Source organism: Salvelinus alpinus, chromosome 9 (genome assembly GCF_045679555.1).
Source record: "Salvelinus alpinus chromosome 9, SLU_Salpinus.1, whole genome shotgun sequence".
In the NCBI taxonomy this organism is placed as follows: Eukaryota; Metazoa; Chordata; class Actinopteri; order Salmoniformes; family Salmonidae; genus Salvelinus; species Salvelinus alpinus.
Genome location: NC_092094.1, coordinates 74,465,849 through 74,493,455, shown reverse-complemented (window position 1 = coordinate 74,493,455; position 27,607 = coordinate 74,465,849). Strand labels below are relative to the sequence as shown.

Genomic DNA, 27,607 nt, shown 5'->3' with positions numbered 1-27,607 from the left:
TACAGCTACTGGAGCTGGTTTTATTGGACAGTTGGACACTATATAATATACACCAGAGAATATTCCCAACATCTGAGAAAAGACATGTTATTTCAAAAACAAAGACATACAAATATTTCAACCTACCCTTGACATGTACTGTAAATACTATGTTAGAATAATTTCATACAAAAAACAAACCTAAAACATTATATTAGGAATAATAGTAACATTCTGTTTGATATGTACGGTAAAAAAAGAACCCATTTCCCATTCTCTTAATAAATATATACACATTAAGTACTCTGGTACAAAAAGGAGCTTCTACAGTACACAAGGACACATTTTTTCAAACAGTTTCAAATGTAATGTTCTCGTATTATTACTGTATCTGATGTGTGGATACAAAGACACAGGGAGAATCTGTCAATCTGAATGCGTTTGACCTTAACTATCTGACTTATTGGACTTTCTATGCAGTAATAGACATTCTCAAATCTATGTTGTTGTGAGTCTGCAACCTATTCAGGCCATAGCTGAGTGAGTGAATGGTTGCTACCTTTTCATCTACTTAATAGAAAAACATGTAATACTTATGAAGAGGCCATATGCTAAAGCGGTATAAGGGAAAATGTCTGCTCTCGATTCTATTCAGAAATCCACGTGAAAACCACATGCAGTACATGCTCTTCCTCGCTATGTCCATATTACTGCAACAAACACTGATCATATCATATTAACTGCCAGACTGAGTGTACGTACATACATACTAAATACTGCCAGGATGTTTAGTATCAATACAGCGAGCCAACCATCCCCTCTATTTACAATACAATTAGTGTTTGCAATCCGTACTTTGTGTGCTAAATATCCTCTTTAAATCGATTAAGAGCCATCTTCAGTGCTATATGGAGTTCCAAGGGGGCAGAGACAATGCAGTCTGAGGCATAAGGATAGCTAGACTGGTCCCAGTTGTGTTTGTACTGTCTTGCTATGGTTTGGCAAGACAATCACCATAGGAATTGGCAAGACAGCCCAAACAGATCTGGGACCAGCCTAAAGGATAGCGTGCATCTCCAACCACTCTACGCTAATGCTAATGCAAAAAGCAGCACATTATTAGCCTGTTTCTCTTACGTATTCCATGTACAACACAAAGATACCGAGAGAACGTTGTCGGCATAGCGTGAGGTATTACAGCCAAACAAAGATTCTCAAATGGCCTTTACATACATATATATATATATATTACAAAACAAAGAGGGCTTCTTGTTAAACTCGATTCTTATATACAAAAAGGTACAACAAAAAATGTAGCAAAAGTCTATATCAAGCCATCGAGACAATGTCATCAGATAAGAGCAGTGGCTTTGTAACATTACAGATAACAAAAGAACACCGTCTCTCAGACAGGTGGACAGTTAAACCTTGTCCCAGATCGGTTTCTGCTGTCTCGACAACTGCAATGATCATTGGCATGACTGATAACAACAGATCTGGGACTATGCTAGTGGACTTAAGATATTGCTAATAGTGTCAGAGACATCCTGCTCCCGTTCGGTGACTGGGCTAAGGCCATGTGTAAACCACAAGTCTTTACATTTACAACAACTTTACAAGCTGCCCTATGTCCACACTCTTTGTGGACTGGGCGGTGACAGTGTCAATCACTCCCCACCCCTCCCTTTGGGCCAATCAGATTTCAGTCAGGGTGAGTTTGTACACACCCCCTAGCTCCTCCACGGTGATCTGGAAGGTGTCTTCGTTGGAGTAGTGCTTGATAATGTTGTCATCCATGTTGACTAGAATCCTAACAGAGGGACAGATAGGGATGTGAGTATCACAGAAAGAGAGAGTCTAGTCAGTTTATTTCTAAGGTTATTATGGAATACATAAAAAGCCTGATTCTCCACAAATATTACCTTGACTTGTTGTAGAAGGATCTTAAAATCATGGTAAATAGACTTGACCACTTACCCTTTCTTGCATTTCTTGTAGACTTTCCCCACTTTCTGGAGCGGCACGTTGTATTTTTCTGATATCTAGAAGAAGCGGAGCGACAAAGACTTGTTATCCAGTAGTCTCTTGTTTGAAAGAAGAGAATGTACAGTATGTGAGGGTGGTTGAGATGTTTGAAATAGTATTTGGACCTAGGTCTGGTGCTTGCGTTGTATTGAAGTAGCAATGTTGCAGACTTGTTTCTTTATTTTTATTATTTATAAGGCAACTCATTGACTCCTTTATAAGGCAACTCATTGACTCCTTTATAAGGCAACTCATTGACTCCTTTATAAGGCAACTCATTGACTCCTTTATAAGGCAACTCATTGACTCCTTTATAAGGCAACTCATTGACTCCTTTATAAGGCAACTCATTGACTCCTTTATAAGGCAACTCATTGACTTGGGGGGGGTGGGGGCATTTTACAATGCCATAATGTTTTGTTTTCCATCTTCTATGAAAATATACTATTTAAACAAATGAATCAGGTTGAATGACAGAAACACTTAAACAGAAGCAAAATGCAACCAGGAAAAAGAAGAGACATGGGAAGAGACATATGTATGGTGTCTTTGCCTCTCTTCGCCCCCCAGCCCAGGCCCTGTCATAACTCATTTGGCCTGTTGTGGACCCATGTTGAGTTCCCCACAGCCCGGTGGCCCCTGCTGAGGGATGTCCCCTATACCCTTTGTCTTAGTGCACTATACCAGACAGACCCCCTAATCAGAACCATAGCCACCACAGCCCCCCACCTGAAGGGAAGGCTTAATGATTATACAGACAGAGACCCTACACGTGGCAATGCCTCTGTCCTCCTTGAGCACCCTTTCTCTTTCTCCAGCCGACCCTCCATTTCATCTAGGTTGAGTTGTCTCCTCTCTCGCTCTCTCTGAGATGCTGGGTTGAGTTAGGATCATCACGCTGAGAGAAATAGTGACCATGGGTAATTGCAGCGTAAACGGGAGAGGAGTTTGTGTGGCAGAATGAGCTGTGACACAAACAGAGCCACCCACACTAGTGTCACTGGAGTGATGCGATGTGACCAGCCTCCCATAACGGACACCATACGGCTGGCTGTCTCCCTGTGTGTCCCTCCCTGACTGTCCCTATGAAACCCCACTAGGGACAGACTAACCCTGTATCTAAGCCACTATCATGGTGGTTCTGTGGGTGTGATGTTTGAGTAAAAGTGATCGGTTTCATAAAATTTAGTCTGGTTCTGAACCCGCAGTTGTTTGAAGCATGTTTTTGCTTCAAACAGGGTTGCGGGTTTGATTCCTGCATGGGCCACATACAATGACGATTAACTGTAAGGCACTTATGACTGCTCTAGTTGTATTGCGTAGAAACTTACAGCTTCCACCAGGCCTTTCAGTGTGGGGTTCTTCAGCATGACAGCGTCAAACACCTCATCGGTATCCTTACGCACGTACAGCAGAACTACATAGGCGAGAGGAGGGGTACAGTGAGACATAATGGTCATACACACACACACATAGACACACTCAAATGGGGATAGGTATCACGAAACCAAAGTCATAGCAGGACACATCCCCAAATCACATGAACTTGTTGGCAGAGTCAGATATCTGTTTTGGTGAAGCTAAGCGGCTTGACTGGTGGTGAGGCCCTTTATGTGAGTTTGGACTGAGATTCTCACTATGTCCCTGTCTCAAGTGACTCATACCTCACACAGTGTTCTATCAGATCTGGTACACACACACACACACACACACACACACACACACACACACACACACACACACACACACACGTACATGAACACACACATACGTGCAACGGACGTCACGCTATTTCCTAGCGAGTACCGCTTCCTCCTGTTACACACACAGCAGTCTGACCCACAAACCACAATGACTAACTAACAACCACCTGCCCCTGTCGCCCAAGCCATTCCAGTCTGGGAAGTGGCCAAACTCAAGGCTCTGGTCCCTCTGTTACGCTGGTACCGGGAAGACTAAGTCATTCTCTAGACCAGATATTTTGTCGTCTGCCCAGCCTCTTCCCAGACCTCTGGGTTAGCACTGGCAGGATGCCTAGTCAAACTCAGCTCCAGTCTGTCCTGTTATCCTGAGCCAGGCAGCACACTGCTCAGGGAGGGCTGGAGTGTAACTTCCCACATGTGGAGGACACTCGGGCACTCATCATGCTGCCCACTGTCCACCCACATTCACTCCAACATGATACTCAGAATAGATGTGCCCTAAATAGATCTATTGGTTTTCTGACACTAAATATGATATCAAATGGAATTTGGCAGCCCTAGTACAAGTGACTATAAAGGGGATTTTGACCAAGGGTGTGTGTGCGTCTACCAGTCAGAATTAGAAGTTCATCCATGTTATTCTAACGTCAAATTTCAAAGTTGTTCCAAACGTCAAATTTCAAAGTGTTTAAGGTTAAGTTTAGGCATTAACAGCAACTTCTTAAGGTTAGGCATTAGCTCTGAATGGTTAAGGTTTAGGATAAGCTTAAAACAAAAATCTCAAAAACTACTTTTGGAATCAGAGGCAGATGCTTACACCCATCCACCATCCCCGTCCACAACACCCTAGCAAAACCGAAACCTACTTCAAGGTAACAACGCTTAGTGTTGCCCCTAATTGCCGGTTTCCACGTCATCTCCCGACGTCCTCAGACATGGATAGACGTCAAATACTAACTTGTATCACGGGTGACCTGGCCCGTGTGTGTTCTGACTCCAAGTTTCTGCAATGGTGACTATGACATCATGTCGCTATAGTAAGCTTCCCCTACTACACAAAAAAATACTTTCGATAAAAGCTTCTCAATGCAAACAGTGTGCAAAGAGGTGTGTGCGTGCATGCGTGTCCATATGCTGATAAAGGTTGAAGAGTGTGTGTCCTTGTGTGTGAATTGTGAGTGAGAGGTGAGAATGAACAGTGATATTGGGTTGTGTCGTCAGGGGAGGGGGGGGAATACGGCATGTGTGTGTTTCAGGGACTGGGTGAAAAGGCGTCAGCACGCTTCAGTTCGGCTGGCGCCTAGCCAAACTCGGCTAGCCGAACCGAACGAGTGTGCTCCTGTACTCGCTTAGAAAGACCTTCGCTTGAAAAATGAGAAAAAAAGCGTCAATAGTACCGTTTGTCCACTTTGAGATGCCATAGTCAGTAAACACTTCCTCAAAATAGTCTGAATGAATCAAAGAGAACTCAAGAAATCTGTCATGCATTTTTACAGAGGAGATCTTGGTCACGCAATTTTACATCTAACTAAGATGTTTGGTGCAGTATTTCCCAATGAAAAAATGTGCATGAAAACAAGTCGTGTCTCGTTGAATGACAACAAAGACTTTATTGAAGAATCTCTACTGTTGACCAATCACCAACAAAGAGGCGTAGACTTCGGCTCCGAACAGCCGAAAAAAAGTCCAAAACTAACAAAAATGTCACAAAACCGAACTGTTTTGGCTGGGAAGCATGCGGATGCCTTAATGAGTCATGTGCCTCTGTCTATGGGAAGTGATTTTTAGGGACGTTAGGTGGCCTTCAGGGAGCAAGCCATAACATTCACAACACACACACACAATAACACAATCCTCCCTCAGCATTCCTCCCCCTCTCTCATACCAGGGAGGATGGTAAGTGAGTGTGAAACACCTTATCAGTAGTGCATACACAGTGTACTGGTGGACACACACACACACACACAACACAACTCAAATAGAAGACAAACACCCCACATACAGACATCATCATACCTTTCTTGGGCTCGTCTATTCTGGCCAGCTTATTGGGAGGGGAACCAAACTCATCCTCGTTGGCGTAGGGTAATTTCTTCATGCCCGAGCTGCTACGGACACACACACGACAAGTTAGCTTAGAGCGTTCACACACACACCCCTGTTAAGCCTGTGAGGCCCTCTCCCAGAGAAGTAGCAGGAAGGTCCTAAGCCATACTGTCTTTATTTTCTCCAGACGTTTTCCTTAAATCAAATTACAGACAAACGAGTGTCAAATGAGTGTTTCCAGGAACTCACCTTTCCTCTCCATCTTCTTGTGAGAAGGGCTGCATGGAGAGAAAGAGAAGAGGGAGAGAAGAGAGTAAGAAAGAGAAGTGAGTGATATGGGTCAAGGGTGAAAACACACATTCCTACATATCAAAAGAGGGGATTTTATCTGATATGGACCGCATTAGGAAATAAGTGCAAGACTATAGGTTGATTGGATTTTGTGGGCAGTGAAAATAATCCTTGGAACTCTTCAATCAAATTGAATGACTGTTTTGGATATACTATACTTAGAGTATTTTGAGTCACAGGCCAATATTTTGACAAAGGCCAATATTGCAGCACAAGAGGAGTGATCTCTCTGAACCCGACATAAACCCGGCAACTTGTGCTATAATCAATATTAGCTCTGGTCCAGGTTGTTATTGTGCACTCTACTATGGTGTGGAGCAGCGCGCACTAACGACTTGGACCAGAGCTAAATCAAGGTAGGGAATTCTCAGAAAACCCAGTCACCCTGCTAATCAGTAACAGCTAAAAGTGCTGGAGGTTTACTGGGTTGCTAATTTGGATCCAACTGCCAATTGTGCACCAAAATAAATGTTTTCCCTCCAGGCTGGATCAGAAAAGTAAACAGGAAAGGTTTATTTTCAGCTCAGTCCACTCTGCAGCGCCATGTGGCCCAGAAACCAGCGAACTCATTGAGCTGGGTCATGTTCATTAGGCAACAAACGGACTGAAACAGGGAGGAACACTACCAATGAAAAACAGATTTAGTTTTCTGTTGCAATAATGTTTTCAAACATTTAAACCTAACGAACAAGACCATGATGCCACTGTAGCCAACAGGGGGCAGTCAAAGTTAACATTCCACAGAGCCATACAGGGTCAGCAAAACAACCATCTATCCTGATCCTCAATGTTGGCACCAGACCCACTTTACAGACAACATTCTCAGAGCTCTGCAATGACTTGGTCCCTGTTATATACTAAAGCATCCTACCTTACCAATTTCCTTGAGATATCAGTGATCTATTGAGGTTGAATAAGTGAAAGCAAAATGTGGCTATCACCAATTTGGTCTGATTTCTGATGACCTCACAGCAGGAAGGAAGAATCCATTGATTGTGTTCAAACAGGGGCCTGGAACGTTTTGTCTCAACACACCTAAAAATATGTTAGATGGACTTAATTTCTCTAAAAATAGAGGCGATATGCTTCACTCTAGGCTTCCTGCATCCAACCTGAGGGCCGTGTGATGTCACGCTGCAGGGCGCACCGCTAGAGGTGTGCTATTGGGTAATGATGAGAGACCTGACATACCACACGCATACAGACAGAGCTACGCTACCCTCTGTCTCCTCTCACCTTGGCGTCAAACCAAGTCACAGGTGCAGTCTACTGTAGACATAGAAATACCATTGATGTCCCGGGGATCTGCTGTGCATCATGGGGGATAAGGGGTGCATTATTTATTCAAAGAGCACCGGGCTCAATTATGTTGAAAGTATATTTTTTTAAATGTGATTCGTGGAAGCACCATGTATGATCTTTAGCACATAAACACACACATCAGCCAATCCCAAGGCTAACTCACCCCTATCAGAACACACTGGAAAGTCCCAGTCTGTATAACCCCTGATCCCATTATATTACAGGATTACAAAGTCCTGGCCAATTGGCAAGGCTATCCTGTGAGTTTTGGTTGCCTTGAGGTCACCTTGTCCTGAGTTGGAGTTGTGAAACTGTTTACCCACCAGGAACTACGTGATGTGACCCACATCTTACCTTAAAATCAACCAAAACAAACTATGGCAGCATCTGAAACAGCACCCTATAGCCTATATAGTGCACTTCTTTTGACCAAATGTACTATATAGGGAATAGATGCACTTCTTTCTACTAAGGCCCATAGGGCTCTGGTCAAAAGTAGTGCACCTCATAGGGAATAGGGATCTCATACTGTGTTAACATGGCAGGAGTGGCCTGGCAAAGTGACAATGACATTGGCCAGGCACCAGATTCAAATACTCTCTTCTCTCTAATAGGCTCTTAAGCAGGAACAGCTACTTGTTCATGGTGATCTCATCTACAGCCCCGAGAGAGAAACAAGTCTCACTAACCACCAGGGGTTGGAACTGGTTCAGGGAACAGAAACAAAAACAGGAAAATAACAAACATTTGAGGAACAGAATCAGAACCGCAAATGAAAATGATCTATGCTGTGCCGGAACAGAACCGTTATTTTAAAAGCATGGGAACCGGTTAATAACATTATTTTAGGTTCTGTGAATTTTTTTCCAGTCCCACAAAAAACGCAACAAAAATCGCCTATGCAAAGCCCTCACTCTGTCACTCAGAAATGTATTCCAGTGTCTGCCTGCCTGCCAGCTGAAAATCTTTGCCTGTGTGTGTGTGTGTGTGTGTCTAGTAGCCTACTGACTTCACAAGCATAATTCAGAAATTAGGGAGAGATTTTTTAGTTAGTATTGAAAAGGTTAATCCATTTTTCTCTAACTAAGGATACTATAGTTAAAGTTCCACATTGGATTTATTAACTACAAAAACGTAAGACATGTTTTTATTTGAATTCTAGTGCCTCTCTGCACACACAAGCTTGTTAACTAGCTAGCTGGTCCAATGTTAAGTCAACTCTCTGAAGTTCAAAAACATTCAAAGTTCCTTCATATTAGCGGTTCCCCAGTAGGTATAAATATTTGGTCCCAATTCAGATAATGCATGTCATAACAACAAGATGCCCAGCGCGTCAAGCCAAGCCTCCTCCTCTATCCTCTCTCACCACCTGCAAAATTTCAGTTGCATCTTGCGATCTACACTCGTCTGTCCAATGCATGTAAATAGCTTACCCACTCCAGAGCAAGCTGCTCTATCCACACTGATTGGTGAAGTCATTTATTGTCGAGCTAAATGTAAAAATTATTTGATTTCAGGGGTTTAAAAAGGAACAGAAAGAAACAACAAACTGCTACTATTTTTGGGTTTATGAACCGGTTCAGAACGTTATTTTGCTGGTCGGAACAGTCGAACGTAACCAAAAAAAGAATGGTTCTGTTCAGACGAAACGATTGGGGGGGGAAAAAAATTGGTTTTAAACCCTGCTAAGTACCACTCTCTGAGCGGCGAGCTCTAGTGCAACGATCCAGTGTGGTGTCTGGAATATGTCTTCTGACTGCCACCCTGACCCAATCAGCTGGGGAGGAGTGACCGATAGGAGGAGCGCTGGGTATGCAGGGTCACAAAACAGTACAGACATAACACATTCCCCTACAGGGTTACAAAAGTCCATAAACTTTTACAAAATGTTCAAGTCGTCTGGAATTTCAACCAGTATTTCTGGAACACCTGGGAATTTTGTGAACGTTTCTGGAATAATGCAACCCTGATCCCCCATAATGCACAGCAGATCCCTGGGACATCAATGGTATTCAGGGCTTGGACTTTTAACAATGAATAGGCAGAACCTCTACACATTAAAGTAAGATAGCCTTAGGGGGATATCCAGCCAATAAAGAACACCTGGTAGTTAGTGAAGGAATGTCAGAATGAGGGGCTCTTAGAAGTCTGAAGGAAACATTGAGGAGGTGGTTTGGACTCTTTGGTAGTCAGGGGCTGGTGGGAGAAGCATTTAAATGCCATTTGATAAAAATTTTAGTATCATTGAATCTGCACCAATTACAGTATGTGCTCTAATCTTATCACAAAACATAGCATTTGCATAATTTATTTGACCTTAAATTAACTAGACAAGTTGGTTAAGAACAAATTCTTATTTACAATGATGGCCTACACCAGCCATACCCGGATGACGCTGGGCCAATTGTGCGCCGCCCTATGGGACTCCCAATCACGGCCGTTTGTGATACAGCCTGGATTCGAACCTGGGAGTCTGTAGTGACACCTCTAGCACTGAGATGCAGTGCCTTAGACAGCTGCACCACTCAGGAGCCCCCATTTTACCGGTACTCTATAGTAAATTCTACCTTGCGCGGCAATTAAATAGGTACAGTTTAAGTCGGAAGTTTACATACACATTAGCCAAATACATTTAATCAGAGTAAAAATTCCCCGTCTTAGGTCAGTTAGGATCACCACTTTATTTTAAGAATGTGAAAAGTCAGAATAGAGAGAATTATTTATTTCATCTTAATTTCTTTCATCACATTCCCAGTGGGTCAGAAGTTTACATACACTTAATTAGTATTTGGTAGCATTGCCTTTAAATTGTTTAACTTGGTCAAATGTTTTGGGTAGCCTTCCACAAGCTTCCCACAATAAGTTGGGTGAATTTTGCCACATTCCTCCTGACAGAGCTGGTGTAACTAAGTCAGGTTTGTAGGCCTCCTTGCTCCCACACACTTTTTCAGTTCTGCCCACAAATGTTCTATAGGATTGAGGTCAGGGCTTTGCGATGTCCACTCCAATACCTTGACTTTGTTGTCCTTATGCCATTTTGCCACAACATTGGAAGTATGCTTGGGGTCATTGTCCATTTGGAAGACCCATTTGCAACCAAGCTTGAACTTCCTGACTGATGTCTTGAGATGCTGCTGCAATATATTTACATAATTTTCCTCCCTCATGATGCCATCTATTTTGTGAAGTGCACCAGTCCCTCCTGCAGCAAAGCACCCCCACAACATGATGCTGCCACCCCCGTGCTTCACGGTTGGGATGGTGTTCTTCGGCTTGCAAGCCTCCCCCTTTTTCCTCCAAGCATAACGATGGTCATTATGGCCAAACAGTTCTATTTTTGTTTCATCAGACCAGAGGACATTTCTCCAAAAAGTACAATCTTTGTCCCCATGTGCAGTTGCAAACCTTAGTCTGGCTTTTGTATGGTGGTTTTGGAGCAGTGGCTTCTTCCTTGCTGAGCGGCCTTTCAGGTTATGTTGATATAGGACTTGTTTTACTGTGGATATAGATACGTTTGTACCTGTTTCCTCCAGCATCTTCACAAGGTCCTTTGCTGTTGTTCTGGGATTGATTTGCTCTTTTCCCACCAAAGTACGTTCATCTCTAGGAGACAGAACGCGTCTCCTTCCTGAGCGGTATGACGGCTGCGTGGTCCCATGGTGTTCATACTTGTTCATCTGTACAATCAATAGTACACGTGGTACCTTCAGGCATTTGGAAATTGCTCCCAAGGATGAACCAGACTTGTGAAGGTCTACAATTTTTTTTCTGAGGTCTTGGCTGATTTCTTTTGATTTTCCCATGATGTCAAGCAAAGAGGCACTGAGTTTGAAGGTAGGCATTGAAATACATCCACAGGTACACCTCCAACTGACTCAAATTATGTCAATTAGCCTATCAGAAGCTTCTAAAGCCATGACATAATTTTCTGGAATTTTCCAAGCTGTTTAAAGGCACAGTCAACTTAGTGTATGTAAACTTCTGACCCACTGGAATTGTGATACAGTGAATTATAAGTGAAATAATCTGTCTGTAAACAATTGTTGGAAAAATGACTTGTGTCATGCACAAAGTAGATGTCCTAACCGACTTGTCAAAACTATAGTTTGTTAACAAGAAATTTGTGGAGTGGTTGAAAAACAAGTTTTAATGACTCCAACCTAAGTGTATGTAAACTTCCGACTTCAACTGGATAACTACGATGTATTTTAATTGCCCTGCCCAAATCCAACAGAAGGTCAAATGCAAGACGGACCATAGAACAGTGTATAGGGCTACTCACATGGCGCTGGACATTGGAGAAGTGGACATCAGGGATGAAGAGAACCGGCTGAGTCTCAAAGTCAGTCATCATCTTGAAGGATGTGACATCATTACGCTTCTGAAGGATAGGGACTTTGACGTCACCATCTGTGGGGGGGATCGAAAATGACAAATGAGACTTGTTGCAAGAATAGATCATAAACTCAGCAAAAACAGAAACGCCCTCTCACTGTCAACTGCGTTTATTTTCAGAAAACTTAACATGTGTAAATATTTGTATGAACACAAGATTCAACAACTGAGACAATATCTGAACAAGTTCCGCAGACATGTGACTAACAGAAATTGAATAATGTGTCCCTGAACAAAGGGGGGGGGGTCAAAATCAAAAGTAACAGTCAGTATCTGGTGTGGCCACCAGCTGCATTAAATACTGCAGTGCATCTCCTCCTCATGGACTGCACCAGATTTTCCAGTTCTTGCTGTGAGATGTTACCCCACTCTTCCACCAAGGCACCTGCAAGTTCACGGACATTTCTGGGGGGGAATGGCCCTAGCCCTCACCCTCCGATCAAACAGGTCCCAGACGTACGTGCTCAATAGGATTGAGATCCGGGCTCTTCGCTGGCCATGGGAGACCACTGACATTCCTGTCTTGCAGGAAATCAGGCACAGAACAAGCAGTATGGCTGGTGGCATTGTCATGCTGGAGGGTCATGTCAGGAGGAGCCTGCAGGAAGGGTACCACATGAGGGAGGAGGATGTCTTCCCTGTAACGCACAGCATTGAGATTGCCTGCAATGACAACAAGTTCAGTCCGTTGATGCTGTGACACACCGCCCCAGACCATGACGGACTCTCCACCTCCAAATCGATCCTGCTTTAGAGTACAGGCCTTGGTGTAACGCTCATTCCTTTGACGATAAACGCGAATCCGACCATCACCCCTGGTGAGACAAGACCGCGACTCGTCAGTGAAGGGCACTTTTTGCCAGTCCTGTCTGGTCCAGCGACGGTGGGCTTGTGCCCATAGCGACGTTGTTGCCGGTGATGTCTGGTGAGGACCTGCCTTACAACAGGCCTACAAGCCCCCAGTCCAGCCTCTCTCAGCCGATTGCGGACAGTCTGAGCACTGATGGAGGGATTGTGCGTGCCTGGTGTAACTCGGCAGTTGTTGTTGCCATCCTGTACCTGTCCCGCAGGTGTGATGTTCGGATGTACCGATCCTGTGCAGGTGTTGTTACACGTCTACTGCCACTGAGGACGATCAGCTGTCCGTCCTGTCTCCCTGTAGCTCTGTCTTAGGCGTCTCACAGTACAGACATTGCAATTTATTGCCCTGGCCACATCTGCAGTCCTCATGCCTCCTTGCAACATGCCTAAGGCACGTTCATGCAGATGAGCAGGGATCCTGGGCATCTTTCTTTTGGTGTTTTTCCCAGAGTCAGTAGAAAGGCCTCTGTAGTGTCCTAAGTTTTCATAACTGTGACCTTAATTGCCTACCGTCTGTAAGCTGTTAGTGTCTTAACGACCGTTCCACAGGTGCATTTTCATTAATTGTTTATGGTTCATTGAACAAGCATGGGAAACAGTGTTTAAACCCATTACAATGAAGATCTGTGAAGTTATTTGGATTTTTTCAAATTATCTTTGAAAGACAGAGTTCTGAAATAGGGACATTTCTTTTTTTGCTGAGTTTATAACACTGAACAAAAATAAACGTAACATGTAAACTGTTGGTCCCATGTCAAATGTTCCATATGCACAAAAAGCTGATGCGTGTGTGTGTGTGTGTGTGTGTGTGTGTGTGTGTGTGCCTACGTGAGTCTATGCTCAGTGGGCACTCACATGCTCCCATACTGGCGCTGCGGTCAGTGCACTTGCCCTTCCTACGAGACTGCTTCCTCTCCTCGTCTCTGATCTTCCTCTCAGCTCCCTTGTCACAGAACACCTTTATCTGGCAGAAGGCTCGGTGGATTGGCTTGTTACTGCGGTTGTTGTAGCTGTAGGTGTCTATCTGCAGGTTCAGGGGAAGGCCCTTCACCCCCTTTTGGGAGGAGAAGTCTGTGCTGAGGCAGTTGACCGAGATGAAGATCTGAGGAAGAAGATTTAGGATGTTGTTTTTAAGTGGTCATTTTAGTTGTTGGGTAATTCGGGGGGGTGTACCATTGCCTCACTATGTTAAACACCATAGTGATTATGCACAATGCATGGTACAGTATCTTACACTTTTAGACCCTGTTCATTCTGTATAAAACCTGATTGATGTTCCATGCACAGTAAATGAGGTCATATTTATTCAAGAGCATTCCCACTGGTTCCACTCTCATTGAATTCTAAGGAGCATAGGATCTCTTTGTCTGGTTACTTGTTTATGTACGTGCTGTCTTCACTGAACTAGTGTGTGTCTCCCTCTTTTGGCAGACCATGGTAATTACATGTTGACTCAGTTCTACTGACAACCACTAAAACAAGGTTTGCTGATTTCAATACTTCTTCAGAAAGTACTGTTTCAATATGCTAACTTAATATTCTAACCACTATACTGAGACATTGTAACTTCAAGTTTGCACAGATATCGTGTAGTTACAACTGTTAATTTCTATAAATCACATAGTAACTATATATTAACTACATTTTGTAGTTCATTTTAAGCCGAATTTGACTTGTTTTCTATATATGATGCTTGGTTTTATCAAATAGCCGACTGGTTAACCAAAGTAGTAAGTCACTATTTGACTTCATGTAAAGTCATGTCTGTCGCAACACAGTCTCATGAGCTACATGTTCCATTTCAACGTTTTCGCTATTACTCATCTTCAGTAAAGATGATCTCATCGTTATAATGAGCTATTCTCATGATCCTAGGAGTATGTCCTATCAAGAAACTCAAAAAGTGTGAACATTTGGCAAAGGCTGCTCCTACTTCTGTTTCACTTCCGTCTTCAGAGTAAACTGTGTGTGCGCCTACGTTTCAAATCACCAGAGGGCACAGCGAGAGAAGGTGAAGCATCTTTCACTCACACACACACACACGTACACAAACGCAGTGACTAAGTGTCCTATCAGTCTTACACATCCTCCTTAGTGCAAAACCTTACACCTGGCTCATGTGTGGTTCTTACAAACAGGCAGTGTGGTGCGTACACAAAGGTGATTGTACACAGTACAAACAGGTGATTAAACACAGTACACACACACACACACAAGGATGAACATCCTCTATCCTATGGACACAGGCCTCGGGTCACGAGGCGAGAAGACCCACATCCTGGTTATGCGTGTGTGTCTGTGTGTTTCCCTCAGGGGATCGAAGGGATAGATGAACTGTCGTGTCTGCCCGTCTATTTGCTAGCCTAATTCTGTTAGCATCCCAGTCGAACAGTCGAACGATCAACAGTAGCAGTGTCATAGCACTACACGAAGACAAAGTGCCAGCTAAAACCTCCAGGAGGTTGACAGTTGACGCCATCCCTCACAACCAAACAAACTGGTCAGGGACAGTGAAATACGGCTCTTGCCTCGAACCCGGTCGGACAGGATTCCATCGCTAGCTGTCAAATACAGTTTTCTGCCCCCCTGCCGTGTTTCCTCATTCCAACGCCCATTGTTAGGCTCGGCTTAGCCCCTAAGGCCTCCCTTCTATGCGCATCACTTCAGCTCAACAATGGGGATGACAGGTAAAACGAGTCAAGAATGTGGCCTCAACGGCAGACAAACACCTACCTATGCATCTATAGACTACCTCCGACCTGGGTCTACGGTCTTCTATGCAACCGAAGCACCCAGCATTCAGGAAAAAAACCCTTAGGAACAATAAACGTATTTATTCTTCGATCAAAACTCAAGAGACCACTTCCATAATGGGCATTTAGAAGAAAATAAAGGACAAAGCACGTGACGATATCTTTTTGACAAATTGGTCCGAATCACCTGACACCTTTGATGGCCAAGACACATCCTTACCTTCAGATCAAGGAAATGCAGTCTATTTTTGTTAGAGTCTTCTGCCGCTGTCACAAAGAATGTTTACGGTTTATTAAGGAAGTAGTGATCAGGTTTACACCTATACCTTCAAAAACACTTCTCATCATTGTCTAGGACAAAGATCTGTCCTCACATTCCCCATAATCCATAGCCGCGTCCTCAGAGCATGCGCAGAACAGCTGGCTGGAGTGTTTACGGACATATTCAAGCTCTCCCTATCCCAGTCTGCTCTCCCTACTTGCTTCAAGATGTCCACCATTGTTCCTGTACCCAAGAAAGCGAAGGTAACTGAACTAAATGACTATCGCCCCGTAGCACTCACTTTCGTCATCGTGAAGTGCTTTGAGAGGCTAGTTAAGGATCATATCACCTCCACCTTACCCAACACCTTAGACCCACTGCAATTTGTCATAATGTCCCAATAGATCCACAGATTATGCTATTTCCATCGCACTGCCCTATCCCATATGGACAAGAGGAATACCTATGTAAGAATGCTGTTCATTGACTACAGCTCAGCCTTCAACACCATAGTACCCTCCAAGCTCATCATTAAACTCAATGCCCTGGGTTTGAACCCCACCCTGTGTAACTGGGTCCTGGACTTCCTGACGGGCCGCCCCCCCAGGTGGTGAAGGTAGGCAACAACACCTCCACTACAGGGGCCCCACAAGGGTGCGTGCGCAGCTCCCTCCTGTACTCCCTGTTCACCCATGACACACCTCCAACTCGATCATCAAGTTTGCAGACTACACAACAGTGGTATGCCTGATTACCTACAACGACAATATATCCTACAGGGAGAAGAGGGCCCTGGTGGAGTGGTGCCAGATAAATAACCTCTCCCTCAACGTCAACAAAATGAAGGAGCTGATCGTAGACTTCAGGAGACCGCAAAGGGAGCACGCCCCTATCCACATTGACGGGGCCGCCGTGGAGAAGATGGAACGCTTCAAGTTCCTCAGCGTACACATCACTTACAATCTGAAATGGTCCACCCACACAGTGTGGTGAAGGCGCAACAGCACCTCTTCAACCGCAGGAGGCTGAAAAATTTGGGTCATTGTCTTGTTGAAGGAGGATATGGCATGGTGTTGCAAAATGGAGTGATAGCCTTCCTTCTTCAAGATTCCTTTTACACTGTACAAATCTCCCACTTTACTGCCACCAAAGCACCCCCAGACCATCACATTGCCTCCACCATGCTTGACAGATGGCATCAAGCAATCCTCCAGCATCTTTTAATTTTTTCTGCGTCTCACGACTGTTCTATTTTGTGATCCGAACACCTCAAACTTAGATTTGTCTGTCCATAACACTTTTTTACAATATTCCTCTGACCAGTGTCTGTGTTCTTTTGCCCATCTTAATATTTTCTTTTTATTGGCCAGTCTGAGATATGGCTTATTCTTTGCAACTCTGCCTAGAAGGCCAGCATCCCGGAGTGCTGAAAATTACGTCATGTCTTTAGAAGCTTCTGATAGGCTAATTGACATCATTTGAGTCAATTGGAGGTGTACCTGGGGATGTATTTCAAGGCCTACCTTCAAACTCACTGCCTCTTTGCTTGACATCATAGGAAAATCAAAAGAAATCCACCAAGACCTCAGAAAAAAAATTGTAGACCTCCACAAGTCTGTTTCATCCTTGGGAGCAATTTCCAAACGCCTGAAGGTACCACGTTCATCTGTACAAGCAATAGTACGCAAGTATAAACACCATGGGACCACGCAGCCGTCATACCGCTCAGGAAGGAGATGCGTTCGGTCTCCTAGAGATGAACGTACTTTGTTGCGAAAAGTGCAAATGAACCCCAGAACAACAGCACAGGACCTTGTGAAGATGCTGGAGAAAACAGGTCATAAGTATCTATATCCAGAGTAAAACGAGTCCTATATCAACATAACCTGAAAGGCCGCTCAGCAAGGAAGAAGCCACTGCTCCAAAACCGCCATAAAAAAGCCAGACTACGGTTTGCAACTGCACATGGGGACAAACATCGTACTTTTTGGAGAAACAAAAATAGAACTGTTAGGCCATAATGACCATCATTATGTTTGGAGGAAAAAGAGGGAGGCTTGCAAGCTGAAGAACACCATCCCAACCGTGAAGCATAGGGGTGGCAGCATCATATTGTGGGGGTGCTTTGCTGCAGGAGGGACTGGTGCACTTCACAAAATAGATGGCATCATGAAGCAGGGAAATTATGTGGATATATTGAAGCAACATCTCAAGACATCAGTCAGGAAGTTCAAGCTTGGTCGCAAATGGTTCTTCCAAATGGACAATGACCCCAAGCATACTTCCAAAGTTGCGGCAAAATGGCTTAAGGTCAACAAAGTCAAGGTATTGGAGTGGCCATGACCACAATCCCATAGAAAATGTGTGTGCGAGCAAGGAGGCCTACAAACCTGACTCAGTTACACCAGCTCTGTCAGGAGGAATGGGTCAAAATTCACCCAACTTATTGTGGGAAGCTTGTGGAAGGCTACCCAAAATGTTTGACCCAAGTTAAACAATTTAAAGGCAATGCTACCAAATACTAATTGAGTGCATGTAAACTTCTGACCCACTGGGAATGTGATGAAAGAAATAAAAGCTGAAATAAATAATTCTCTACTATTATTCTGACATTTAAACATTCTTAGAATAAAGTGGTGATCCTAACTGACCTAAGACAGGGAATTCTTACTAGGATTAAAAGTAGGAATTGTGAAAAACTGAGTTTAAATGTATTTGGCTAAGGTGTATGTAAACTTCCGACTTCAACTGTACATACAGTTGTGTGTGTATATATATTTATTTATAATCCGGACTCCGACATTGATCGTCCTAATATTTCTATATTTCTCAATTCCATTCTTTTACTTTTAGATGTGTGTATTGTTAGGTATTACTGCACTGTTGGAGCTAGGAACATAAGCATTTCGCTACACCCGCAATAACATCTGCTAAATATGTGTATGCAACCAATACTAATTTGACTTGATGTGATCTAAGGAAAAACAGGTTGACCTACAACTTTCTCTCCAACTCCCTTTACCTTTTCCCTCGCATTTCCTGTATCTCACCTTAGCCTCCTCGTTGATGTCCCAGGTGAAGGATATGGCGTTGTAGGAGATCTCCTCAATGTTGCTGATGGTGTTGAAGCTCTCCTTGTAGTCAGCTGGGAAGCACAGGACACATGATGGACTGTACTGGCAGCATTGACATTAGACTTTTAATGAAAAAGGGCTGTGGTGGTGGCTATGTTATGAAACTAAGTTGGCTAAGTTGATGTATGGAGAGGTGGAAGGAGACTTCTGATATTTTATTGGAGGAAGGATGTCAATATTTGAAGGATATGGTTGGTATCATTGTCTTAGGAGAATTGCATAAGAATGAAGCGCAGGTCAGTAGCTTGTTTTGGATACAACTGCTGAAAATGTGCTCCCACCCTGGTGAAGTCCCATCCCACAACTTAGCTGTTTGATAAACAAACAAGTTTTTTGTCCTCAAAGGTGTGGATAAAAAAAGTTCCAACTGTGGTATTGGCCTTCTTGTCTCGCATTATCGTACTTTTTTTTAATCCCCTTTTTTCTCCCCAATTTTTCGTGGTATCCAATTGTTAGTCGTTACTGTCTTGTCTCATCGCTACAACTCCCGTACGGGCTCGGGAGAGACGAAGGTCGAGAGCCATGCGTCCTCCAAAACCCAACCCAACCAAGCCGCACTGCTTCTTAACCCAGCGCGCATCCAACCCGGAAGCCAGCCGCACCAATGTGTCGGAGGAAACACCGTACGCCTAGCGACCTGGTCAGCGTGCACTGCGCCCAGCCCGCCACAGGAGTCGCTAGTGCGCGAATAGACAAGGATATCCCTACCGGCCAAAGCCTCACTAACCCGGACGACGCTGGGCCAATTGTGCGTCGCCCCATGGAGCTCCCGGTCGCGGCCGGCTGCGACAGAGCCTGGGCTCGAAGCATTATCGTACTTCTAAGTCTTTCAGAAATGTTTTCAAAATAACATCGGGAAATCTAGGTGCTTGGTTCTCCAACTTTACGTTCTGACCAATACCAACCAACTTCCTTACTAGGAATCACCAATACACTTTCACAACTTGGCCTATAGCCCTATACTAGAAGCCACACTATTTAAGTAGGGCACCTCTACATTTCTGACTACTTTAATCCAAAGCAAGCAGAGTATCAACAGTTACCTTTCGCACATAGTCCTTCCATCAAAGTCAGACTGCATGTGGGACAATGCACTTTCCTCTGTCAAGCAGGACAAACCTTTCTTTTCACAGTGTGTGGGTGCAGAGTAGGATTGATCAGTCTACCTCCAGAGAATGAAGTTGCTGTATTGTCCTGACAGGGAGCCACCATGGGTCCCAGTTTACACAGGTATCATTAACAAACAGGGCAACTGGCCTCGTCCCATTTCCACCCACACTCTCACCCTCCCTCATCCAATCAGGTGTATTGTTCTAAAGAGGTTTGTTAAGATTCAACCAATGAGAACATGGCCTGTATTCATTAAGAGTCTCAGAATCTTATTCATGAATAAGATGAAGATTATATGGACTAGGGAGGACCTGATCCTAGATCAGAACCCCTACTCTGAGACACTTTTTTAATACAGGCCCAGTTTATCCTCATTGGGTGGATCTGTCTGTCTGGCTCCTTGGCTAGCTGGCTGCCTCTCCTTGAGCTGAGACAGAGACAACATGTGACAGGAGGGAGGAAATGGAGGGTGATGGTTGCACAACAAGTCAGGGAACAACAGTGAATCACACCAGCGGCAGTGCAGGACGGTATGGTAAGAGTGTTAGGTAGATATGATCAAATGCATTCATTACCATTCAAGCAGTACTTCTGGAGACTATGTGACATAAGAAACTACGGCCTGATTTAATAAGTATTTGTAATGTGAATTTTGCTCCTGTTATTTCCCAGTGGTAATAAAAACAGGTTCATGAACAATCTTTAAGGGTAAAGCAATTCATGTTTTAGCCAGTTTTTTGCTTTTCTTTGAAAACTTGCAGTAACTTGTGCTTTGCACCGTAAATCTGGCCTTTAATGTATTCGTTGGGCCTTTAAACTTCCCTTTAAGAGTTCTTGTGGAGATTTGTGTGACGTAGACTACAGTAGCATGGGCTCTTACCAATATCAAGACACCTCTGCTTGGCTGTGTGCTGTCTGGAGTGCCAGTATTTCCAGTGCTTCAGCTGGTCGTCTCTGCACTTCTCTTCCCCGAACACCACCATCACCACACTCTAAAATGGAGCACACAATCCCAGAGCCATCACACGTTCGCTCAACCGACACATTCAATTGAACGAGATCAGACCTGTTAGCAGCTAAAAGCTACTATTAGCATAATAGCTACCAACTAGCCTAATATTTCTCTGTTTATTCTGTCTAACTTTTCACCAGAGGTATCTTCTACATGAGACCTACTCATATCATGTATTGGTACTTGAACAATGAGGCTAGACTAGCTAGCTTGGTGGTGTGGTCTTACCCGGACTTTGCTGATGGGGTGGTGGAGCAGCTTGCTGTTGTCCATCTCCTTGAGGCTGATCGGGTAGAACTGGCCCTTGTTCAGGTATGTCATGGTGCCGTCACCGGTCTTCTGACGCAGCGACTTGGAAGCCTCCACGGTGTACTCAAAATTATTCCTAATAGAAAAATAAGTATTGGTTACAATAGTACATTTGTATTTTCCTTTAGGGAAAGAGTAGCCTGAAATCCAGACCTGTGTTGTGCTGACATTCCACTACTTGTACTCATATGCTTGGCACAAAACAGGTCTGGATTTCAGGTTAAGGGTAGGCCTACACATTAAGGCCACAGTCATCAAGCCCTTCCCATTGACCAAATCCTCATAGTGTCACAGATGCCCTTGTTAACATTGGGTTTGGCACTGTGCCTTTTACACTGAGGGAATCTGGTGACTCCCAGGTAACTGTAGTGAATGAGGCTATTCTCGAGAGTCTTCTATCAGGGCCTAAATGGCGACGGCGGGCGACCAGCAGGCTTACCCCGGCACGGTGTCAAAAGCGCTGTATTCCTCCGGCGCGATGGAGGCCAGGCGTAACTGGAGATCCCCTGGGAAGGAGAACACCTGCGGAACACAAAGAGGAGAGAGGGGCTGGATTTAGACAAGCATCCATGACGAGGCTGTAGCTAGTGCTTTCAGGGGTTAAAGGGAGTCTAGGGAGCTCTCTCTCTCGCTTGCCCTCTTTTTTTAGTGAAGGGGAAACAAACCACTTCCCTTCCAATCCCTCCCTCCCTCCCTCCCCTGTGTGAAGGGGGTTGTGTTGGGTTATCCCTTTCCAAGGTAATCCCCCTCCAGGTTAAATAGAGAAAGAGAGGAGAGAGAAAGGGCTTGGGCTATTGTAGGGGGGAAATAGTACAGCACTTTATTGTGTGGGCGAGACAATGGCATAATAACACGCTGGTCCGCTATTTTGGCATGTTCAAATAAAACAGGGAGGGCTGAGACCCACCGTTGTAGGCTCCAGAGGCTCAGGTAAAAGGGTTATTGTCTGACGAGGGAGAGAGATATCTGAAAGTGGGGGAGGGGTGGGGGGGTTTTAGATTAGGGAAGAGGCTATTGGATTCTTGTTGTTGTGTAGGTGTACACACCTCTTGGGAACTGTCCTTATAGTTCTCTGGGAAGGTGGAGTCGGGGGTGCGGGTCTGGGTGCTGGGGCTGAACTGGCTGTGGGTGAGCTGCCGGGCGAACTCCACCGTGTGGCTGTCGGACTCAGAGCAGTGGTTGGGGACTGTGACAGAGAAGACATTGGAGGAGCCCTCCATCTTGATGTTGGGGTAGTTGGGGACGGTGGCGATGGAGACGGTGACAGTGGTGTCCGGGGAGGGGAAAGGGACTCCCCTCTTGTTGTCCTGACCATGCAGCTGGTTGGGCAGGAGAATGTTAAAGGGGCCCTTCAAAACCTGGATCCTGCTCTCCGCGGACACCATTGAAGCCTCTTGCAGGGGGGCCATCAAATGCCTGAGCAAGAACAATTAAAAATAATAATTAAAAAACAGGGCAGGTAAAATGTCAGTGGTTTAATATGAAATAAACAGTGTGGTGGCAAGGTGGGGTGTAGGTATCACACTCACTTCCATCCATCCAAATACACCCCCCCCCCCCACACACACACACACACACAGAATCAAAACAATGCATCACCATGGCAAATTCTGGTTTGTAAAAGGGATGTTATACCTACATGTACCTTTTGTTGGGATCTACATCAGAGCCCAGTGAGTCTGTCTTGGTCTGAGATATTGTTCTCTTATCCCGGGGAACCTGCATGGGAAGGTAAACACAGCCGCTGTGAGTCTGACCACATCCAAAAGCACCATCTCTGTCTACATGGAACACTAAATGACATTATAGACCGTACTAGTGGATATGGGTTTTATAAAACATTAATAAACACATTGGTTCGAAATGTGTGATTGTCATTTTGATGCTTGCCAAGTAGGGTGGTTACTTGTGGCTGTGCTGCTTTTAATAATCAATTGATAATAATCAATTACAGTGCAGCCATAAACCCTACAGGAGTGTCATGACACCTGTGAGGGAACACAGTACATGTACTGGTAACAACCAGCATTGGTTCTGTCACTTCTATGTTACCTTGTAGTAGTCGTAGAGCAGGCCCAGGGCTGCGGCGCTGTCTTCGTCCCCGTTGATGCTCATCATGGCTTTGGTGGCGGCCGTCAGGGGGTTCTCCAGGAACGACTTCCACGCCTCGTCCTCGTTGGTGAATGGCCGCCGCTGGCCGTAGCTGGGCTCATTCTGCAGCACCAGGACTGCCCTCTTACTGGCGGGGGGGGGGGGGGTTAGGAGGAGTGCCGTCACAATGTAAATGGGAGACACTCATGTGCTACACACTGTACATGTCAAAACCAGGAGCTGCATGATACTCATAATAAAAAGCTACACATTAAAGATGGACTGAGTTATAAATATGTAGTTAACAGAAACACTCTACCTGGTCCTTTTAAGAATCAGACATACGCCAGACTGACAGCACGTAAATCAACAGACAGTCAGCGCAACAATCAATGCCTTGTTCACAACCGACTAACAGGTTGGAGAGATAAACAACGTCACACGTTATCTTCCAGACCTGTTCTACAAGCAAGACGATTGTGCAACAAATCTCAGCAACTTGTGAGATTATGGCGTCTCGGAGAAAAGACTCTCTACTGGCTCTTCCAGTGTGACAGCTCACGATGGGCAACAGTTTCCTATTAGTTATCCGTCTGCCGTTAAGCGTTTCCTATTGGTTACCTGTCTGTTATCTACACAGAAGGATCTAGTGCAACATTCCAGGGTTTTTACCAGACTGGGTTGTTGTTTAATTTTTAGAGAACCTGTTTGAGAACATTTATCGCTGTCGTCATCATCATCACGCCAAGCTTAACTGAATACTCTCCCATAGAAAGCAAGTTACGCATCCTTTAAATCAGACAGTCAGGGTCTAAGAGGAACAAGACATGGCTACACCTTCTTCTGGCATTTAGTGAAGGGGCTAGTTGGATGGGGGGGGGGGGGCAATGTAGGCCCAATTTACATGTTGGTAGGTAACACTACAGTATAAGAAATCAATACAAATCTTATTATTCTAGGACTTGATAAGGCACCTTTTAGGACTACACCATTGTGTTATCAGAAGCAATGCAGTCTTTCTGTCAATTGCGGGTTTAGGCCAAACTTGGAATAGTGCAGTATGTGTTATATGGCATGATCACACAATTATTCAGTAGTTTTATTTTTAGCTGCATTCTTTTACAGTCACAAACAGAACCCTAGATCTTTCAAGTGGGATGTGGGAACAACATTGAAAGTGCAAACAAAGACGACTTCTCAGACCTAAAGGCTACACTAGGCATATATTTATTGAAAAAAAAAAATATCTACAAACAAAATGTCTCCTATGATCCTAGAAAATAGAGGCTAGTGTGAGATAGAAAAGCTATATAGGTGTCTTATCTTCAATTCACATGAACGCTTCTCCAGAGTGGCACACATTGAATTTACGGATTGATTTCATTTTGTTTCCAAGCTATAGTTGCTACAGCAAATGCTTTTATTCTGGCTGGTCAAGGTATTATTAATAATCCAATGTCTAATTGTTTCATTCACGAACTGTTTCCCGGGTAAAATTGAGGCGTTAGTGATTTGCAACCCGATAGATTCGCTATTAACTGGCAATATAATTGATAGGATACGCAATAACGCTACATTGTTAAAACAAAGGAGCATGAGCGATTTTATACTTGGAAAAAAATAATTGAAATGGACACTGGATAAATAGCGTAGTCTACATTGCTTTTCCAGAAAGGTTGAAGAGGAACCCCAATTGCCTCTCACACCGTATTTGGATGTCCCAGGAAATAAACTGGCCTAAATTACACATTTGAAATTACATTAAAAATATATTTATAGGCCCCTTTTCAACAATGGCCTGTTTGTGAATATCAAAATCCATATATTTTTTTAAATATACATTCACCATCTCAATCAACTAAATAATTCTGTCAAAAGAAATGATTCGTCCAGTGACTATGTCTGTCTGCAATACAGCGGAGAGAAAGCTTGCTTACATTGTTCCTTTGACTATAGTGGCCAACGCCTAACAGGTGTACGATTTCACTGGAGTCAGTTTGTTTGTTTGAGTTTGAGTTTATTTTATTTTTACAGGGACAGTGCACATTAATCAACGTTTCAGTAAAAGTGCCGGTTTTAGCCAGCCGGCTAATTTTCAACCGCAGTCCCTGGGCAGGTTATTAAAAACAATTACAACATGGACAATAGCAACATAGAACAAGACATAGCATACAGACATAGCAACATAGGACAAGCAAGACGTAGCATACAGACAGAGCAACATAGAACAAAAAGCAGCAAGACAAAATTCATAAAAGCAACAAAGTGTTTCCACACCTCACAAGTTAGACAACAGACATGGAAAGCGGCAACACACAGCTAGGGACCATGTTCACAAATCTGATTGACCTTAAGCCATGTCTTCAAGCATTTTGTGAAAGTGTGATATGTGGTGCAGTTATGTGTGCCTGATGGCAGTGTATTCCAGACATGGGAAGCTCTCACAGAAAAAGCGGATTTACTAAAGGTGCTTTTCCTTAGGGGAACTACACAGTCACCTCTCATGGCAGACCTTGTGGATCTGCTGCCATATGTTTGGGTTTTCTGTTTAACAAAAATACTGAGTGGAGGGGGAGCCAAGCCATTTAGGATCTTGAATACAAGACATGCATCAGTGTATTGCACAAGATTTTCCCAACTCAGGAGCTCATGCTTTCTGAGGATGTGACAGTGATGATGGCTATTGGGCTTCCTATCAAGCACTTTGAGAGCCTGTTTGTAGACAGACTGAATAGGTCTTACTGTTGTACAGCAAGCTTGGGCCCAACTAGTCAAGCAGTATGTTAAGTGGGGGAGTATCATAGATTTGAAGTACAGTTTTGCTACCTCTGTAGTCAAACAATTTCGAATATATCGGAAATTAGCTAGGTTGAATTTGGTTATTTGAATTACCAGTCTCATTGCCATTGCCCTCAGACAAAATACATCCACATTTGAGCAAAGATATATTTTTTAAATAATATACAAATAATTATTCATATTTTTTGGATTAAAAATGTAATTTCTGATTACAAATGCCATTACAAGCATGGATTAGGAATCACAACGCATTTCAAACCTAAAATAAATAGGAAAATATATGCATAATGCCTCAACTTCAATAAAGTAACGTTAGCCTAAAACAATAGGTAAAACGTATGCCTCGCTAAGGTAAAGCCAAATCAAACACCTCCAGGGGTATTAAGACGAATTTCCTCAAATTAAAGTCTAACCACATAATCAAATAGTGAACCGCACATCAATAACACACACGGAACGGCAGAAGGTTGCTCGGATCAGGCGCCTGATCTAGCACGACAGGTGGAGAGATACAGTACACCTGTGCCGTACAGGCTGGAACACGACAAGTGAAACTGCTTGTAAGCTCTCAATGGCGCTCTCACGGATCCCAAGCACGATAAATACAGATATTGAATCATACTCGTTTTGGCAGACAGGCAAAAAGTAAACTTTCCCACAGTCCAGGGAACTCTATTAGAATCGACCTGCACCAGGTAAAACCCGTCAAAAACAGTCAAATATCGACGGGTCATTATTGCACCAAAGTAGAGAATGCTGTATGAGTTCAACACGTTGGTTCTGCTGGACTTCCAGTCGTGATTGAAAACACTTACTTGTCATGCTCCTGTGACATCTCGGTTGGTGGAACTGGACTTTCTAGTTAGTACTGTAAATCCGATCCGTCTTCTTTCCCCCAGAAAAACTAAATTACGACTTGAGATGAGGGCCACAGTAAAAGTGTCCTGAACGGGTTTTGTCGGCTTTTCTCGCTTTTGGGGTATAGTGTGAGAATATGAGGCCGGTTTTTACCTGTGACAGGGAATCGGATTGGATTACAACGCGGTAAGGGGTGGAGCCCAATACTCAATAACACGTGTTGGTACTTTGTATTGCTCTACCTGTGGGCTTGGTTAATTAAGAGAGTAAGACAATGAGGAGGAGAGCGACACAGAAAGTGACAGAATTAAAGGTGACCCACAATACAGTGCTTTTATTGTAGCCTATACTATCTATCACAATTTGTACTATTTTAGGATAAGAAAATGCTCAATTCTAGTTTGCATACATGTGGACTTAAGATAACCATCGAGCTATAGAAGAACTACACAGTGCAACCAGCGTCACCACTTAATTAGACCTCACTTGTGTAAAGTGATTGATTGCTTTAGCTAACAGCAGGCAACTTAAAAGGCATATCAGAGTGTCTGGGGTCAAGCTTACCAAAGGCTTGTAGGGTGATAATACTATAATAATTTTGGGGGTACTTATATTTG

General features: G+C 43.9%; 1 protein-coding gene across 9 annotated transcripts; it reads right to left on the bottom strand.

The window, feature by feature from the left end:
- Window positions 1-27,185, bottom strand: LOC139530614 (grainyhead-like protein 1 homolog). 9 transcript variants are annotated; one of them, XM_071327178.1, is made up of 15 exons: window positions 26,948-27,185; window positions 23,295-23,481; window positions 22,888-22,961; window positions 22,289-22,658; window positions 21,682-21,764; window positions 21,162-21,318; window positions 20,802-20,913; window positions 18,728-18,822; window positions 13,518-13,764; window positions 11,689-11,816; window positions 6,003-6,031; window positions 5,724-5,815; window positions 3,336-3,421; window positions 1,957-2,021; window positions 1-1,789 (listed from the first exon to the last, which is right to left on the bottom strand). In XM_071327178.1, exons 1-15 carry the CDS (start codon window positions 26,965-26,967, stop codon window positions 1,675-1,677), a joined length of 1,860 nt encoding a protein of 619 aa, XP_071183279.1. In that variant the 5' UTR covers window positions 26,968-27,185; the 3' UTR covers window positions 1-1,674. The 9 variants fall into 9 exon arrangements, with proteins under 9 accessions (XP_071183279.1, XP_071183284.1, XP_071183282.1 ...); XM_071327183.1 differs by having other exon boundaries at window positions 5,724-5,812; XM_071327181.1 differs by having other exon boundaries at window positions 13,554-13,764.
- Between the last annotated feature and the right edge of the window lie 422 nt (window positions 27,186-27,607).